The following is an 18,054-nucleotide window of genomic DNA, read 5'->3' on the forward strand; positions in this document are numbered from 1 at the left end:
TTTTTACGGTTTTATAAATTATTTGTTATTTTATCATTAGTGTTATATATTTAAGATGCGTCGTCGTATAACCAATTGTATTCAAAATATTTGGATTGAATCGGGTAATAAGATTATTTTTGGTACAAATATACACTCTTTTCAGATACATTGGTTAATTAAATATTTTTATATTTCTACACATCAAAATCAAAATCATTCAGACCCGAGAGGATCCAACTCAAGCATCATACATAAATTTATAATATCCAAGTGGCGCCTAATTTAAAAATCCAAAAAATTAATCCCGAAAGAAACAACTTGTACCTCAATGAGTATCCGAATGTCCATACTTAACTGATTTTGCAAATAGATTAAAAAGGAAACTCTTTCTATATATTTGGCAAAAATAAGAAAAATAGAAAGAATTTTTTATTTAATAAAATAGTTATATGAAGTGAAATATTAAGTGATAATAAATGTAATACTTTTTAATTATTTTGATTTAAATTATTATCTTGTTCATATAAACTATGCATTTGAATTATGTGTTTTGCTATGTAATTTTTCACCAATTGGAACTAAGACAAAAGAAAGTTTTAGTAAAACATATTAAACCAAACTATTAACCATATGCAAAACTCGGTTATCTTACATTTTTATTTTTTTTATAATTGCACAAAGTTAATATTGATTAACTAATAAATAAAAATCTACATTATTACTTTTACGGTAAATATAATTAATGATGTGATATATTGTTAAAGTAATATAATTAATGAAATTACTAAAATAAAACTATACTTATATTTTTATACATTAATATTTGTTTTTCATAATTAGTGTTTTATATTTTAGATATGTCGTAATATAACTAATTGTATTCAAAAGATCCGGATCGAATCAGATAATATGGTTATTTTTGGTACAAATATCCAAACCCGTTTCAAATACATTGGTTATTTAGATATTTTAGGGTCATATACATCAGAACCAAACTCATCCAGACTCAAAAGGATTCAACTCAAAACCTACACATAAATTTATAATATTCAAGGAGTGAGTAATTTTAAAACAAAATAAAACGATACACGAAAGGAACGACTCGTACCTAAGTGGATATTTAGTGTTCATGCCTAACTGATTTTATAAACTAATATAAATGATATTTTTTATGTGTTTTGCTAAATTAAGTGAAACTGAAAGAGTTTTTTTATTTAGTAAGCAATTATATTGAGTGAAAAATTAAGTGACAATGAATGTAATTCATTTTTATTATTTTGATTTAAGTTATGATTTTATTCACTAAACATGTTTTTGAATTATGTTTTTGGCTACGTAATTTTTCACTGATTGAAAAAAAAATGTTATAGTAAAACAAATTAAAACAAACGCTTAACCTTATGCAAAACTCAGTTATTTTACTTTTTTTGATTTTATAATTGACACAAAACTAATATTGATTAACTACTAAATAAAATCTACACTATTATTATTATGGTAATATAATTAATGATGTGAAATATTGTTAAGACAATATAATTAATATGAGTGAAATATGGAAATACAATTAATGTAGTACTGCTATCTTCGTTTCCAAACAATTTTCAGTTATAGTACTATTCATGTTTCCAAACATTACTAAAGTGTACTTCAGTTTTAATAATATAGATATCATTTCCTCACTATTTTCCTCAAACGCATTAATATATTACTAGATAGAAACATGAGAAATGATGCAAGCTTCACTTTAAAATATTTAGCTAGTACCAATAATTTTCATTGTTTATTCGATCTTCCTCAACAATAGGAAACAAGAAGTACAAACTTGGAATAATAAGGAAATTAAAAATTACTAAGAACAAGATTGATTTAATACGAATGATCCAGCTTTTGATCCTTCTCCAATATACGCTTTAATTTTGACTCTTGAGGAGGTCTTACAGGGTAACGCTAGGGAACTTGCATTGTTCATTTCCTGTAGAAAATAGTCATTACAATCACAGAGTATTTAAATTATTAAGAAATGATTATTTATTTTCTTAAAGTATTAGACAAGAATTATAAGTTAATAAAAGCTTACCTGGGTTGGTCGTGGTCTCACGCGCCAAGCCGTTGAAGTAGCACTGGGAGCTTTGGTTCCGGAACTGAGCCCAGTACGAGCTAAATGCATAGCTTGCGTGCCAAGTAACCGAAACTGGTGCGTAACACTCTCTTCCCGGTGCCAAAGCTGCACATGTGGCATTGCTTCTTCCACAAGCAAAGTCAAGCGCCTGCCCTAACTCCGTCTCGTTAGCTCCTTCTACCGCCACACACCACACGTTGCCCTTGAACGGAACATTGTTATTTGGTTTAGGCAACGAACCAAGACTAGAAACCGGTCTTGTCCCACTCAAATCAATATCGTAGATCTGTGTACCGTCAGGATTCAAAATTCCCCAATGCCTCTCTGTTCCTGAACCGGGTTTCCGGTTTTCATTGAATAATGAGAACAAAAACGTCGGTATTGGTGAACCGCGTCTAGCTGGTGTACCGAGTGGCGGGTTAGCAGTCATCTTCTTGATCAAATTCCGGTTATAAGTTGCGGCATTGAAAATGTTGGCTCCGGTTTCGTCGATATCACCGGAGTTAGGCCACCCGGTTTCAGAGATTGCAAGACGGACGTTGGGGTAGCCGAGCTTGGTCATCGCGAAGATAACCGAATCGAGCATCTGGTCTAATAGATTGGTGTAAACCAAACCGGTTTGGGGATCGGTATAAGTTGAATTCGATTCGAACAGAGCGAAATCCAAATGGTTGTTAACCGGATCAGTGGACCAAGGGAAGTAAGGGTAGACATCAAGGAAGAAGAAAGAGTTTGTTCCGTTGAGAAACTTCAGCAACGGTAACATCACCGGAGCGGCGACTTCTTCCCGGAATGTTCCATTGGACGGAGGAAAACTCGACCGGAGAACATCCATGGCGAGTGGTGTTCCGACTTTGATGTTGTGAATGCCTCTTGCTCTAAGAGAGTTCACGATCTTACGCATGGCCGGGACAAGGTTCGCCCATATTTGCTTGTCTTGGTCGGAGTTGTAGCTGAGAATTTCGTTTCCGACAAGGACGAACCGGATTCTTGTTTGTGGGTAGTGAGGAAGGACGTTGGTGTTGACCCAGTTGTCTGCGGCTGCTTGGTCGGCACCGATGGAAATGATTTGGTTGTTAGGGACCATGATTGTGACGTAGAGATTGGTCTGAGAGAGGAGCATTAGGGTTTCTTGATCGGCGTCGTAAAGCTTAACGTGGCCTGCTTTAATGGATTTGACGAGGTTGATTGATTGGTAAGGAGATGGGAGATTGTTACCTAATCTTCCGTAGTTGATACCAATCCTGCTTGCAAGTGATAACAATGTTTTGTTGTTCTGTGGACCAATTGCGTAGCTACATGAACCTGTAAGAAGAAGACAAGAGTATGGTAAATACTAGTGAAAGAGTCTTTGGTCATCGAATCATAATGTATTAAGTGCAAGGAGACTTACTTGAAAGGGCAACGAGAGTGAAAATGAACAGAGCAAAAAAAGCCATTGGAAACAAAATGTTGTTGATAGGAGAGGGATGAGATGATTTTGGGATGAAGGAAAAGAGATTTGTTGAAGCGGGTATTTAAGAGAATACTAAAGGATTTTGTTTTAAGGATTAAGATATAGCAAATCATGCAAGAAAAGCTTCTGATCAAACTTTCTTGAACTTTCCCAGTTCTTTGGTGTTTATTTTCTTCTTTTGTTTATAATTTGTGTATTAGAAGACTGGTTGGTTGGCTTGTTCAAAGGAGACCAAGAACCTCTTTGCCAAATTATTCAATCAAAAACTATAAACGTAATACTAATTGTTCATTTTAGTTATTGCTCATAAATTAAAATATTACTTTCATAACAATGTTAATTACATGAGTAGGAAGAAATATTTTTTCTATTACAATGCATCCGTCTGCATTTTCCCGGTTTCGAGTTACTTGTAGTTTTTTTTTTTTTCTTGTTTTTGCTAAGAATGTTAATATCATTGAAAATGAAAGATCAGTCTACAAAGTAGTTAATCTATACGAAACAAAGCCCTGGCAAAAAAGAAATAAGAACAGGGATTTGATAGTTTTTGGGGATAGAAAGGAGTTCTGAAGAAGTTCTAGAGAATCCAGATGCAACATCAGTGGATTAGATAAGCCAAATAGACAAAAGGTTTCTGAATTTCTTCTTGTGCCTTAGTGCATAAATGGAGTTGATAACCTGCCTGTTAATATCCTTGAACACAAAACAAGCGGGGAAGTGATGCAGTTGGTATGGAGCATGTTATTGCACTGTCGCCAGACAGAGTAAATCAGTGACTGAACCACGAGCATCTCTAACACCAAAACCACCAAAGTCTAATCTAATCCAAGATGAAAACAAAAAAACGTGCAAGTTCCAATCTCCGACTCAAATACCAACACGAGCAAACTCAAACATTCATGGGTGATCTGCAGCTACAAATACGGATTATGTTTGGGGCCAACCACGTTTGGTGTTCATCTTGCATGATACGCAACCGATACAAAATTTTAAAGAGAAAAATATATAGATGAATACATGGAGATGGTCTCAGTCTATCACTGGACACACATACATTATGATACAAATCTCAACGTTTATCCAATTTTTAGAATACATGGAGGCACCAACAGTAGGAATTTGGGTGTGGCTGTCTCCTTCTCTCAATTAGTAAACTCCCTGAAATTTCTTAGATACATATTTATCTGAGGAATTGCTGTATACATTTTTTTTGTCTTGGCCTTTGATTTGGGTAAAAACAGAACTATTTTGTGAATGAGATATATCTTTCAGTTTTTCTATGGTTGATTAAGTTAAGGTAAAAACTTATATCATAGATCCTTTTGAAATATATGCTAATAGGTGTTTTCTTGCACCATGTGCAGTAGTAAAATTTTAAATTTAAATAATTTTTAAATATAAAATTTATTGTTATTTTCGATTTTATTATTTTCTTACCAATATTTTATATAAATTTTAATTTAATTAAACATATAATTAAAATAAAATAAACAATTTTGTTTATTTTAAATTATATTAAAGAATAGATATGTATATATTTAAAATTATAATCATAGATAAATTTTCTATTTATTTCTTTTGGATAAATATATTAAATCAACTTGTATAAAATTATTCAAAAAATTGATACAAAAGTTGTATAATTACCAAAACGTACAACTAAACAATATTTCTAAAGTTTGTAGATATATAAAAGAAGCTGATAATATTATGATTAAAATTTATATTTTTTAAAAAAATTGTTAAAAAAATTGAAAATATTTTTAGCAATAAAATTTTATAATTATAAAAATCAAAATAAACAATATTTCGAAATTTGGAAAATAATATTATATTTTTATTATTATATTATTTAATGTCATATTTGGCTGACAAAAAATGTCATATTTGGCTGACAAAAAATGTCATATTTGAATGATTTACTTTAATTATGATGTATAATTTATTAACATATTCTAAAACGTTTACCAAAAATATAAATAAACATTACTGATGATTGTCCATGTCACATTTAGTCATAAGCCATGTTGTCATTTCTAGTATGCATGATTCATTTTTATTTAGTGAAAGTAATTTTTAGAGAGAACATGTGTCAAAATTACTTTGCAAATAATATCTAGGTGATTTGAGTTTTTGAATTTAGTAAAGAGAAAAAAACTTAGAAAAAGCAAAAATATTTATTGACTAGGGTTAATTTTTCTAAGTAACCGATTTTGAAAGTAAAATAAAGAATCTATACTATTAAAGCAGGATCCTATTGTCATAATTACCTTAGCCTGCCCTTTCCTTTACTAACATTGTATGTTTCATTAAGAGCAATCAAATAATATTAATAACACATCTATATTGGGTCATTATTTTCGGATCCAGCCCACATCAAATCTCTCTTGGGCCATTTGGGCCTATTAAAAAATCAGATTCAATTCTCACTTTTTTTTTTCTTTTGGATCATTGAGTCCAAGTTCAAATAATTTTTTTTCAACTATTTTTAATTATTATTTTTTTTCTTTTCTTAATATAATTTAAGCATTCATAAAAATAATTGAATTTTTTTATTGAAAAGTATAAATCTTTATTAAAAGTATATAATTTTTTTAATTAAAATATTAACCACATAATAAAATTAATTTATCAGAGTTATACCAACTTAATTCATTAAAAAAATAAAGTTTAATTTTTTAAACATAAATAGTCATTTAAAATAAAATACGATAAATAAAAATAAAAATTTTAAGTCTTTTATAAAATAAAGTACAAATATATGAAAATGTGACATTTACTAAACATTTTTCAATTGAAAAAAAAACAAAAATAAACCCGCGCTTTGAAAGCGCGGATCAAAATCTAGTATAGCTATTATTTTGACATAATTCAACCAATAACATCTAGCCTTGAAGTCATATATATAAATTGTTTAAAAAATAATCTTTATAATACATATTAATATCTAATTTTTTTTGATAATTATTTATAAGAATATATATAGTAGTACATTGAGATTTTTATTTTGTAAAAAGTAGATGTCGTATTAACCCACATGCCTTTATAAGGCTTCACTATTTTACCTTTATCTAGCTATGTTCCAAATTTTATTTGCACCCTTAAAAAAATCTATAAATTAATAATAATTTTAAATTTTTTTGATCAAATTATGATAACTTTTAACTTTAAGTTTATTAAGTTATAATAATAATGTAAAAATTTAGGTTTTAAATATTTTTTAAAATAACATTTTATTACACGTACATATAAATTAGAATTTATCTATTTATTAGATTATTTGCTAGATTTTCATACATATATATATATATATATATAATATGTACAATAAAATATAAACGTATTTTGGATGTGATTTGTTAAAACTAAGAGTTAGAGATATATTACACTTGAAGACAGATAATATACTTTTATTTATCTTTATATAATAATTACTAATTTATGATTTTAACGTAATCATATATTTATTTTTAAAATTCTAACTTTTATTATCTTATCAAATTATGTTTTATATTATAATGATGTAATGTAAGGTCAGAAAAAATAATTATCCTATATATTTATCAATTTATAAAATACTAATTTTTAGATTTTATATTTATAAAAGTTGTTGTCATAACAAATTACTTTAGCAATCAATAAAATTAAAAGTGGATCATGAGTCTGTTGTGTTTATGTTGATAGACAAAAAAAAAAAGAAGTTAAAAGTGGATCTGACCACATTCAAAAAAAAATATTTTGAATTTTATTATCTGTGGCTACTTCATGCCATCACATTGAGAACATTTGAGAACTAGATAGATTTGTGTCTATAAAAGACCTTACTGAAACATAAACTTGAAATAGCTCAAGAGAGATTTATTATGCAAGCAACTTAAAAGGAAAGAAGAAGCTTTTAAGATGTCACCAAGATAAAGATAATGTTTTGACTGATACTCATAAATGGGAAAGAGAGGCTGCTCACTACGCAGCCAAAGTCACAGACATTAACCATATAGAGATATATATATAATCCTTAGAAACCCTAGTTACATGAGCTTAAGGAGATGATTGGCTGTGGTTGTAGATACTCCGGACAGCCAAAATTTAGTCTAGAGCTATATATGTCAACCAATCGAGTTTTTCTTTCCTTAAAAAACTCACAGCAAAAAAAAATCTCTGCAAAATCAAAATATGGCTGTAGAAAGCTTTATTTTCAGAGCATAAAATTAGTGCTTTAGAAAGCTACATCAATGAAAGCTACAACAAATAAATCTACAGATTAAATTCCACAGCAAAAATTATAAAGCTACAGTTTTTACCAATCATCTTCTAAGTAACGGGCTTGCGGTCTTTAAATGGGTCTCGCTAATACACATAATAAATTATGTTTTGTTTTTTGTTTTGTTTTTTCTTAAAAAGAAGCAAAAGAGTTATAAACGTGAAGAAAACAACGTCAAAATAATATGCACCGAAACTTGATATTTTGCGTTATTATTTATTATGTGGAGCCCACAGTCACTATGCACGCACATTATTTTTTTCTTTTTCACTTCTATATAAGCGATCGTTTCGATCAATTGTAACACACCATCCCTTCTTCTTTTTATAACACATTTTATCTCGTTGTCATCTTGTATCAGTGTTATTTCCTTCTTGAGGGTATAAAATTTTGCTCTTATTTAAATTTCTCGATACTATAAAATTGTAAGTTATTTCATAACAAAAATAGAATTTATTATGTGATGGTATGATAGAGCCAGTAGGAGAATATTATGTGGATGTCATGAAGGATAACTTGGTTTTTTATGCTACACACAGGGCCGACTTAGATAGAAGGCGAACGGTGCGACCGTCCCTGGGCCCAATCCGTTGCCCTCTATTTTATTAATAGATAAAGCCTGATTTTTTTAAAAAAATTATATGTATTTTTATTTCAAAAATAAGAAAAAGGGCCCAAATTTTTTTATATGAAAGTATTTTTTTTATTTCTATAGATTTATTTTTAAAAATGCTTTTGGTATTTTAAAAAAAAACATATATCTATCAGATTTTTAAAAAAAAAATATAATAGGTTGGAAATTAAATTTTTTTTTTACCCTAGGATCTATGACACCATTGAACCGATCCTTGGCTACGCATGGTGAAGTGACCAAATGACCGTGGCACATGTTAAGTGGTTTCTAAAAGTATTTAGACAGACCAAAAAGTTTTATAGCCTTTAGACGTTTTTGTCCCCGTATTAAGAAAAGGATCAGAAGTCTATTAGCTGGCTTGCAATTCCTTTTGTCCTAACCACAGCCCTCTCTACCAAATAAGCATATGGCAAAATAGTCGTATAAAATGTTTTGCAACGCACGTCACATAGAACGTTCACTGCCACAAGCTGCAACGAGAAATGCTTATGCAACGTGTGAATAAGGCGCAAGAAATTTTTCAGATATTGGCAGCTCGTTTTATTTTTTACATGAAAATCACTTTTATATATGAATGGAAGAAGTAAAAGTCAATTATGAAGAACTTTTTAACACGTCGTGAACCCTAGAACTTTTATAAATAACATAGAACTCTAGCTTTTTCTAGCATTTTATACCAAAAAAAAAACATAAATCCACCTTTTATGCCTTTTAAAAATATGAAAATAACGGGAACATAGTAACATGCTTCTTTGGTTCTTTACTTTTTTTCTTTCTTTTTTAATTACGTTGGATCTGACTTTTAACATTCTTTAGCATCACCCATATGCATATGCTTGATGCTTCAGCTAAAGTTGTAGACTTGTAGCTGTTGTTTCCATATCAATTTCCAGCCCAGTCTATGCTCTCCTTTCTCCATCTTTATTTTTTATAATACTTTCCTAACCATAAATATTCCCTAAAAGATCGGACTCGTTTTATACCATCTTTAGTAATTTATAAACTTTATAGTAAGTGCTTATAATATTAACCTTAATTAATGTCATAAATTCTATTTACATTTTGTTGGCGAATTTCTTAACTGTTTCCTAATTAAATTTTCACTTGAAATAAGACATTCTCCTCATATATTAATTGTTCTAGTATATCAAAACCAAAAGGAAAAAACAAATAGATAAAATTCACAAAACCAAACAAAAATGTATGATTGGAGTTTATCAATAGAATAACCGCCCTATTATTATCCAAAATTTGAGCCATGATAGGTGGCAAAATGGCAAATAAGTCTTTGGCTTCTATAGCTTTACAATGAAACACAGCCTGTTAAACTTAACAAATGATTGAGACGTTTACCTTTTTAAAGTCATATCCGTTTAACGCGGCAGAACTTGTTTTCTTTCAAAACAACAAGAATTTTGTCAACATCTATGCCAAAATTCTAAGTCATGGCTTATGTAATATAACACTTCAAAGTAGGTATACTAGTTTCTCTTTTCTTCCAGAAAACCAAGCTACGTAAAATACAATTTCCCTTAAAAAGAATGAACAAACGCAAAAGCTCAAGTGGTCAAACGCAAATACAACATATATGTGCTTACAATATATATAAATAATCATCATTTCATATAAAGACAAAAAAATCCCAAAAGGAAGAGCTTAAGTAACATCGATTTGATACACATAGAGAGTTTGGTGTCACCGACCATCAGCAGAATCAAACGTGTTAGGGAAACCAGAAGGCTTTGGAGGAATACTAGACTGTGTCTGAGAGTAAGAGAAGTCTCCATGGAACATTGACGTCGATGTTCCTTCGTTTTGCTGCCATCTCTGTAGAGCTTGAGGTAAACTCATGTTGTTCACATCGATCCCGAAACTCTCTTCTTCTTCTTGGCACGACGGTTTCCACTTCTCTACCAGTGGACCTAGCACGTTAACCGCGTGGCCCATGTCTGGTCTTTGTTGAGGCTCACGGGCTGTACAGTGTCCTGCTAGCTCAGCAACCCTGTGAATGCTCTCCAATGTTTCCTCGTCTGCCTCTAATGTTTGGTCGATCGCCTTTGGGATGTTTTCTTTATTGATAAGGATTCTTCTGAACCATGTGACTAGGTGGGATCTCTCGTCCGGTAATGAATCATCTAATGCTTTTCTTCCTGTTATCATTTCCATAAGAACCACTCCAAATGCATACACATCCACTTTCGTCGTTACTCTTCCAGTAGCTGCAACCATATTATAACACACACCTCAGATAAACAGATTAAAAAATCAACAATCCAATGGCAGAATGTATAAAGCCCTTTGCATAGTACCATAACAAACTAGGCACATTGTGAAATTAACATGATTTAGACTTGGGCAGAATCAACTTACCGGCGTATTCAGGTGCTAGATAACCGAATGTGCCTGCTAATCTCGTCTCAACGGAGTATTTCCCATCAGGTGCGTTCTTAACCAATCCAAAATCAGCAACCTTTGCCCTCATATCATCACCAAGAAGGATGTTAGAGGGTTTTAAATCTCTGTGGATGAAGCTCTGCTGAGCCAAGCTATGGAGATATTCAACACCCCGTGCCACGTCTAGAGCGATACTCACCCTTTGTTTCCATGTCAGAGGAGAGTAACCGAGTTCACCGTACTCAAACAAATGCTGTCCAAGATTACCCTGCGGCATGTACTCATAGACAAGCAATCTCTCGTTCCCGTTCACACAGTAACCCAACAGCGCAACCAAATGTCTATGCCTGACCTTAGTGAGCACAGCTATCTCGGCCTGAAACTCGTTCATTCCTTTATTACCCATTGCTGAACATTCCATCCTCTTGACCGCAGTCTTGGTCCCATCGTGTAACTCTCCAGCGTACACAACACCAAAACCGCCTCTTCCCAATATGTTAGCCTCGCTGAAGTTATTAGTAACTTGACGAAGAACCTCCATCGGAATGGTAACGCTTCCCCCTTCAAGAAGGAAACGCTCGCTATTGTCACCACTACTAGGACTGTTCAAAGCATTGAAGTTATTAGCTCCTCCACCATGTCCATTCCCATTACCATTAGACGCAGCATCACTAACCAAAACCTTCCCTGCATTCTCAGGATCCGTCGTCCTTCTGAACTTCCCATACTTCTTCTTCATCACAAACTTGTAAACCACAAATCCTAAAATAGCAAGAAAAACAAGAACCGCCACGATCACACCAATGATCACAGGAGCCTTACTACCACCACCACCACCACCGCCACCACCAGAAGACCCACCACTACCACCACCGCCTTTACCACCAGCCCCCGGACTAGAAGAATCTCCAGCATCAGTTCCCAACAAAACATTACCCGGTTTGTAAGTAAACTTAACCGGATCCGGAAACTTCAAAATCTCACCAGTGAGGTTGTTGTTCGAGACATCAATTAGACTCAAGCTAGGCATAGAGGTCAACACCTTAGGTATATCACCGGTTAAATTGTTGTCGTTAAGGTAAAGGCTCTTGAGGGAAGTGAGATTCACAATCGCCGGAGATATAAACCCTTGGAATCCATGTTTGGCAAGATTCAAGGTGACAACTTTCCCAGCTGAACATGTCACATAAGCCCAACTGTTACAAGCATCGTTCCCTTGCCACGACTCAGCCAACATCGACGGATACCCCAAGCCTCCGGCCACCGCTAAAAGCGTCGCCACCTGAGCATCACACGCCACTCCGGGTTTGGTAGTGCAGAAGTAGTTGTGATCATCAGTTACTTTCTCAACCGCCGGCGGGAACGAAGGAAGAGGACCTTGGAACTTGTTGTTGTCTAACGAAATGTTCTTGAGGCTCCCGAGTGGTAACAGCGTCGTGGATACGACTCCGGTTAACTGATTATCTCTGAGCTGGAGATCGAAAAGGTTCTCGCTCTTCGAGAGATCTGGAATCGGACCGGTGAATTGATTCTTCTGAAGCCACGCTTGCGATAACGAAGTCATACCGGAGAGTACTTCGATTGAACCGGATAAACCGGATAACTGGTTATTGATCCAGAGATTCTGAATCGAAGATTTGGCCAGGGAAGGAGGTAACGGCCCCGTGATGTTGTTGTATGATAAGCGGAGGTTTTGGAGAGAAGCGAAGTTCTCGAAGATGTCAGGCAATGCGCCGGAGATGGTGGTGTTGTCGAGGTAGATGGTGGTGAGGGAAGTCGATTCCGCGAGCTCCGAAGGGAAGCTCCAAGGGGAGAGGTTAGGGTTATCGCTCATACTCAAGATCTGGAGGCTGGTGAGTCCGGCGAAAGCTCCGGGCTCAACTCCGTCGAAGAGATTCGAGTCGATGTAGATCTCTTGAAGAGAGGCGAGCTTCGCGAAGGAAGGGATCTTACCGGTGAGCTTGTTGCGCTGCAGAGTGATCGTCTTGAGCTCGGAGAGAGTCGAGATCTCGGGAGCTAAGCCGCCGGAGAGAGACTTATCCTCGAGGTTGATTGAGCTGACGCGGTCCGAGCTGCACCTCACGCCGGACCACTTGCAGTAGCCGGTGGAGGAGGTGGTTGACCAGTCTGACGGCGGAGGACTGAGTGATTTCGCTAGAGCAAGCATTGCTGCTCCGTCGTCTGCGGTGGTTGCGGTGAGGAGAGAGACGGCGAAGAGGAGGAGGAGGAGGAGGAGAGGCGTGGGAGCCTCCATGGGTTAGAGAACACGCGCGGCGCGTGGAGTGGAGGAAGGAGGAAGAAGGTAGGGTTTCGTAGAGAGTTTTGGAGAGAGAGAGAGAGAGATGAGGAATGGAAGCAAGCGCAGAGTGAGGTGTCATAAGCTGTTCAACAGATCATTGCTATTATAAACGTAACCATTTCCATTCTCTTCCGTCCCGTTCCGTTACCCTCTCCTTTTTTTAATACTATTATTGTTTTTATATTATATGGTAGATTGGTAGTTCTCTTTTTTCTTTCAACTGATTGGTAGTTCTCTCCATATGGAAAAAAAAACTGAAAATACGCGTTTGTAGTGTCTATTTCCATAAACAAAAATTGTATGGACTTTATATAGATTATTTAAAGCTCTAATAATTAAATAACGATATTCCGTTTGAATATAAATAAAAACAAAACAAAACTGATTGAGATAATTATTGCGGCGGGTGGTTGTAATAATGGAGATAACATAATTGTGTTGTTGGCCGGTAATTAACAAATTTGGAATACAATGTAAGGCGGCAATGGTTAAGGGGGTGTTAGTGGGGATGAGATTTATAATGAGTCTAAATCTAGTGTTATTGGTTTATAGATTCTCATATTCTCATTAAAATCTATTGTTATTGGTTTGATGATTCTATAATTCTATACAAAATCATTTGTTATTCAAAAAGTTTAGATTTTAATGATTCTACAAATCTATTAAAGTAAGTGTTATTGGGAGTTGAATTCTTATCATTTTAACTCACAAATTAAGATTTTGAGAATACTACATGTTTACCTTGAATTCTTAGAATCATTACATTACTTTATTTTCATAGATTTTCACAATATACAAAATTCTCTACATCTCTTTCCAAATTTAACAAATCTCTCAACTTTTAAAATCAACAAACTCTATAAAAATCTAAGTCCCACTAACACCCCCAGTTTATTTCTGTGTGCAAGGATTCTTAACCAGGTCCAACCTATTAGTGGTGAGGACCGCGAATCCACGAACCTATGGGTTCTATACAAGGTGATTCGATCTACTGTCAATTTTGATTCATTCCAAAATATCATATTCCCTCGTTTCCAAAAGTAAGATGTTTTAAATTTTTTACTTGTTCGACAAAGATAGATTTTTTATATATTTAAGGTATTTTTTATACTTTTAAGAAATATTAAATGAAAATATTTGAATTTGATTAAATTTCATTGGTGAAAAATTATTGAAAATGTATAACAAAGTAAAAGAAAAATTAAATTATAAATATTTATTGAATTTTTAATAAGCGTGAACATTTTAGAAAATCTTACTTTCAGGAACAGACGGAGTATATTTATAGTTTTATGCATCAAAGTAAATACTAATATAGAATATTAATTGAAAACGGAAGATTAATTGTATATTTCAGTAAGAGGTTGTCACGTAATCATAAACCTCAGTTTATTTACAATATAATCTGTAGACCGACAAATGCTCTTACCAGTTACCACATCGCAAGGTCGCCGGGAACCCACTAACCTATCCTTAATAATTAAGTGATGACACAAATCAAACAATAAACTATATATATATAAAAACATTAATTTTTTCTTTATAATTAATTTTACAAAAATGAAAACGGTTTACGAGAATTCACGAACATACATGAGAGACAGACAGACCCATACAGATAGAATTTGCTCACAGTGTAATTAATTGTGGTGCGGGGTTATACAACACAATATAAATTAAGTAAAAAAATTATTGTGCATCATGTGGTTACAATAAAGTATATCAAATGTGAACAAATACTAGCAAGGGTGAGCTGTGTGTTTATATGGCTTATTTAAAACATCAGTGAGCTGTGACTAAATCATTCCTAAGAATCTTAGCGGCGTTGCTGGATTTTGGGAGAAAATTATTGTCCTAAATTCATGTCTATCTATAATCCTGTGGCGTACTGCATTGTCATGTGTATAATGATTTACGCACACAACAGTTTACGCAGTAGCTTTGTATATACATGAATGTATAAAATAATTAAAATGCATTATCAGCTTTTATATGTGGACGTGAGAAAATTAGTAAGTATAGTCAGCATTGCATGTGGCAGCCTATTCATGTGTCTGGCCAGTAAGAACTTTTCTCTTTTCTGAGTGCCCTGACCCAGATTTGTTATTGTTTCGTAGGCAGTGTTAGTGTCTCGTTATTGATGACCATATGGTCTACTTGACACTACATTTTATAAAAATACAACTTTTTAATCTATCCACAAGGGCTGGCTCATGAGCTTCCCTTAATGGGCCGTGCTCTCGATTTCAGACCAGCAACCAGAAATGATCTCTCCGGTTCCTTGGCCATTCAGGATCTGGCTTATCTTATTTGCATGGTTGGTCACACTATCTAAAGTGAATATTAAATTTTTTTTTTTTTTTTTTTGTAAAATGTTAAGATTTATACCATTTTTTAGAGTTTTACAATGTTATGTAAACACAACTTATTCAAGAAGACAGAGGAGATGGAACAAAAGAGAAGAGAGGGAACTAGCAAAAGGAAAGGAAACAGAAAATAGAAAAAAGGAGAGAAGCAAAAAACCTTAACTAAAAGGTGAAAGGAACCAAAAGTACAACTCAAGAAGAGAAGGAACAGAAACAGCAGCTGGAGGTCTCGAAAGGGAAAGCAAACGATCACGCATTGCACAGTCCACCACACGGAAGAAAGCTTCTGGAGTTGCTGATACGCTTGTGAAGATACGAGCATTCCTCTCACGCCAGAGAGAGTAAATGATGACTTGATTCAGTAGCTTGAGCACCACCGTCGCCCGGGAAGCATGAGGGCCTTGAAGATGCTGGCACAACTCGATCATAGACGATAAAGAGGATGGGGGAGACGCCATGTACCTGCCACAAAAACGAGACCAAGTAGCAACTGCAAAGGAACATTGAAAGAAAATATGACTTATAGTCTCATCAGCCGTGGAACAGAGAGCACAACCTGGCGGGACAGAGAGACCCCATGAGATCAACCGGTCTCTTGTCGGTAACCTTCCTAGAAAAGCAGTCCAAGCTATAAACGAACAACGAGGGATTTCCTCTTTGAACCATACAATCGAATGCCAATTTACCAAGGGGCTGCGAGTTCGACTCCTTTCCCATGTTACACGGGTCGAGAACGACGAACCAAAACCCCCAGAGTGATTTCTCCATAAGTAAGTATCTCCACCACTATCAGCAGACGGAATCGGCAGTCGAAAGAATGATCTGCAAGGTCACAGCATTTTCAGAGCGCGCTGGTGGGAGATTCCAATTTCCATCTCTAACTGCTTGAGAGACAGTTGCTGCTATAGGAATTCTCAAAGACCCTGGTCCACCGGGACCAAACATTAGATGAAGAGGACCCAAATCTGTCCAATAGTCATACCAAAATGAGGCTGTGTTCCCATCTCCTATATTACATCTAAGGAAGAGCAGAAGATCCTGCTTCAGCTGAAGCATGCTTCTCACAGTCCAAGAAAATCTAGGCGAATCATTTGTTAGTCAAAAGCTTGTTCCTCCAAAACGATTATTGCACAGCCAAGGAACCCTCCGTAGAAGAACAACCAGACCCGCTTTAACCTGAATACCATCTTGAAATCTTCAAGACGCCTTATTCCAAGCCCACCCTCAGCCTTAGGTTTGCAAATGTTTTCCCAAGAAACCCTAGCCCCTGCTGCAGATGTCGTGCTATTCTTCCAAAGAAAGCCAGAGCACAAAGAGTCTACTTTGGCATAGAACCATTTAGGCAACACAAACACTGAGCTCCAAAAGTTAACCATTCCATAAATCACTGAGGAAACCATAGTTACTTTTCCAGCAAAAGATAAATATTTAACAGTCCAGGAATGGAGCTTCGACGTTATACGATCAATAAAGGGCTGGAGGGATGCTGCGGAAATCCTTTTAGGACTAAGAGGCAATCCAAGATACCTTGTAGGGAACTCACCTCTGCGAAAACCTGATAAATTACTCAGCACCGAAATCTGAGTGTCTGAATATCCTCCATAGAAAATCTCTGATTTTGACTGATTAGTGTCCAAACCTGACCACTCTCTGAAGTAATTCATGACACCATTGATCCCATCTGTGGAAGCCTGAGACCCATCCGAAAAAACTAGAAGATCATCCGCAAAAAGTAAATGGGTGAGCTTCGGAGATAAGCACAGCGGGTGCAAGCCAAAAGAACCATCAGTTTCGGCCTTGTCTAAGAGGCGAGATAAAACTTCCATGAGCATGATGAAAAGATAAGGAGAGATAGAGTCCCCCTGTCTTAAACCCTTCTTCCCCTCAAAAAATCCTGCAAGCTCACCATTAATAGCCACTGAAAATCTTGGACAGGAGATGCATTCAGTGATCCAAGTGATGAACATAGGCGGGAATTGCTGAGCTTCTAAGACCTTGATTACAAAATCCCAACAAACCGTGTCAAATGCCTTGCGTATATCAATTTTGATCATGTCACTTTTCAGACAAGAAGACTTGTTGTAATCTTTGATGAGCTCCGTTGCCAACAATACATTCTCGCCAAGACTCCTACCCTTCAGAAACGCAGCTTGGTTTGGGCTAACACAAACAGTCAAGATGGGTTTGATTCGGTTGGCAATAATCTTTGAAATGAGTTTATACACAATATTGCAGCAACTGATGGGTCTATAATCCGTAAGGCAGCAAGCTTCAGGTTTCTTAGGTATGAGAGCAATTGCCGTAGCGTTCATATCCTTTAGAAGCTTACCATTCCTGAAGAACTCCTTAACAGCAGAGATGATATCAGCCCCAACAGTGTCCCAAGAAGCTCTTATAAACTCCACTGAATAACCATCTGGCCCCGGACTCTTATTTAACGGCATTGAAAAAAGAGTGGCTTGAATCTCTGCAGCAGTAACTTCCCGCTTTAAATAGTTTTGTTGAAGCTCAGAACAGCGAAAAGGAAGCAAAGACCTGAG

The 18,054-nt window shown here is 35.0% G+C and overlaps 2 protein-coding genes and 1 pseudogene across 2 annotated transcripts; all 3 read right to left on the bottom strand.

Moving 5' to 3' along the window:
- Positions 1-1,713: 1,713 nt before the first annotated feature.
- On the bottom strand, positions 1,714-3,679 carry LOC103832133 (probable glucan endo-1,3-beta-glucosidase A6). The gene is made up of 3 exons (XM_009108096.3): positions 3,498-3,679; positions 2,063-3,409; positions 1,714-1,957 (listed from the first exon to the last, which is right to left on the bottom strand). Exons 1-3 carry the CDS (start codon positions 3,541-3,543, stop codon positions 1,920-1,922), a joined length of 1,431 nt encoding a protein of 476 aa, XP_009106344.1. The 5' UTR covers positions 3,544-3,679; the 3' UTR covers positions 1,714-1,919.
- A 6,288-nt stretch (positions 3,680-9,967) lies between these two features.
- LOC103832145 (receptor-like kinase TMK4) lies at positions 9,968-13,332 on the bottom strand. The gene is made up of 2 exons (XM_009108107.3): positions 10,826-13,332; positions 9,968-10,674 (listed from the first exon to the last, which is right to left on the bottom strand). Exons 1-2 carry the CDS (start codon positions 13,101-13,103, stop codon positions 10,151-10,153), a joined length of 2,802 nt encoding a protein of 933 aa, XP_009106355.1. The 5' UTR covers positions 13,104-13,332; the 3' UTR covers positions 9,968-10,150.
- Positions 13,333-13,966: 634 nt separating this feature from the next.
- On the bottom strand, positions 13,967-16,811 carry LOC108872297 (annotated as a pseudogene).
- Positions 16,812-18,054: the final 1,243 nt, after the last annotated feature.

Source organism: Brassica rapa, chromosome A01 (assembly GCF_000309985.2).
Source record: "Brassica rapa cultivar Chiifu-401-42 chromosome A01, CAAS_Brap_v3.01, whole genome shotgun sequence".
NCBI lineage: Eukaryota > Viridiplantae > Streptophyta > Magnoliopsida > Brassicales > Brassicaceae > Brassica > Brassica rapa.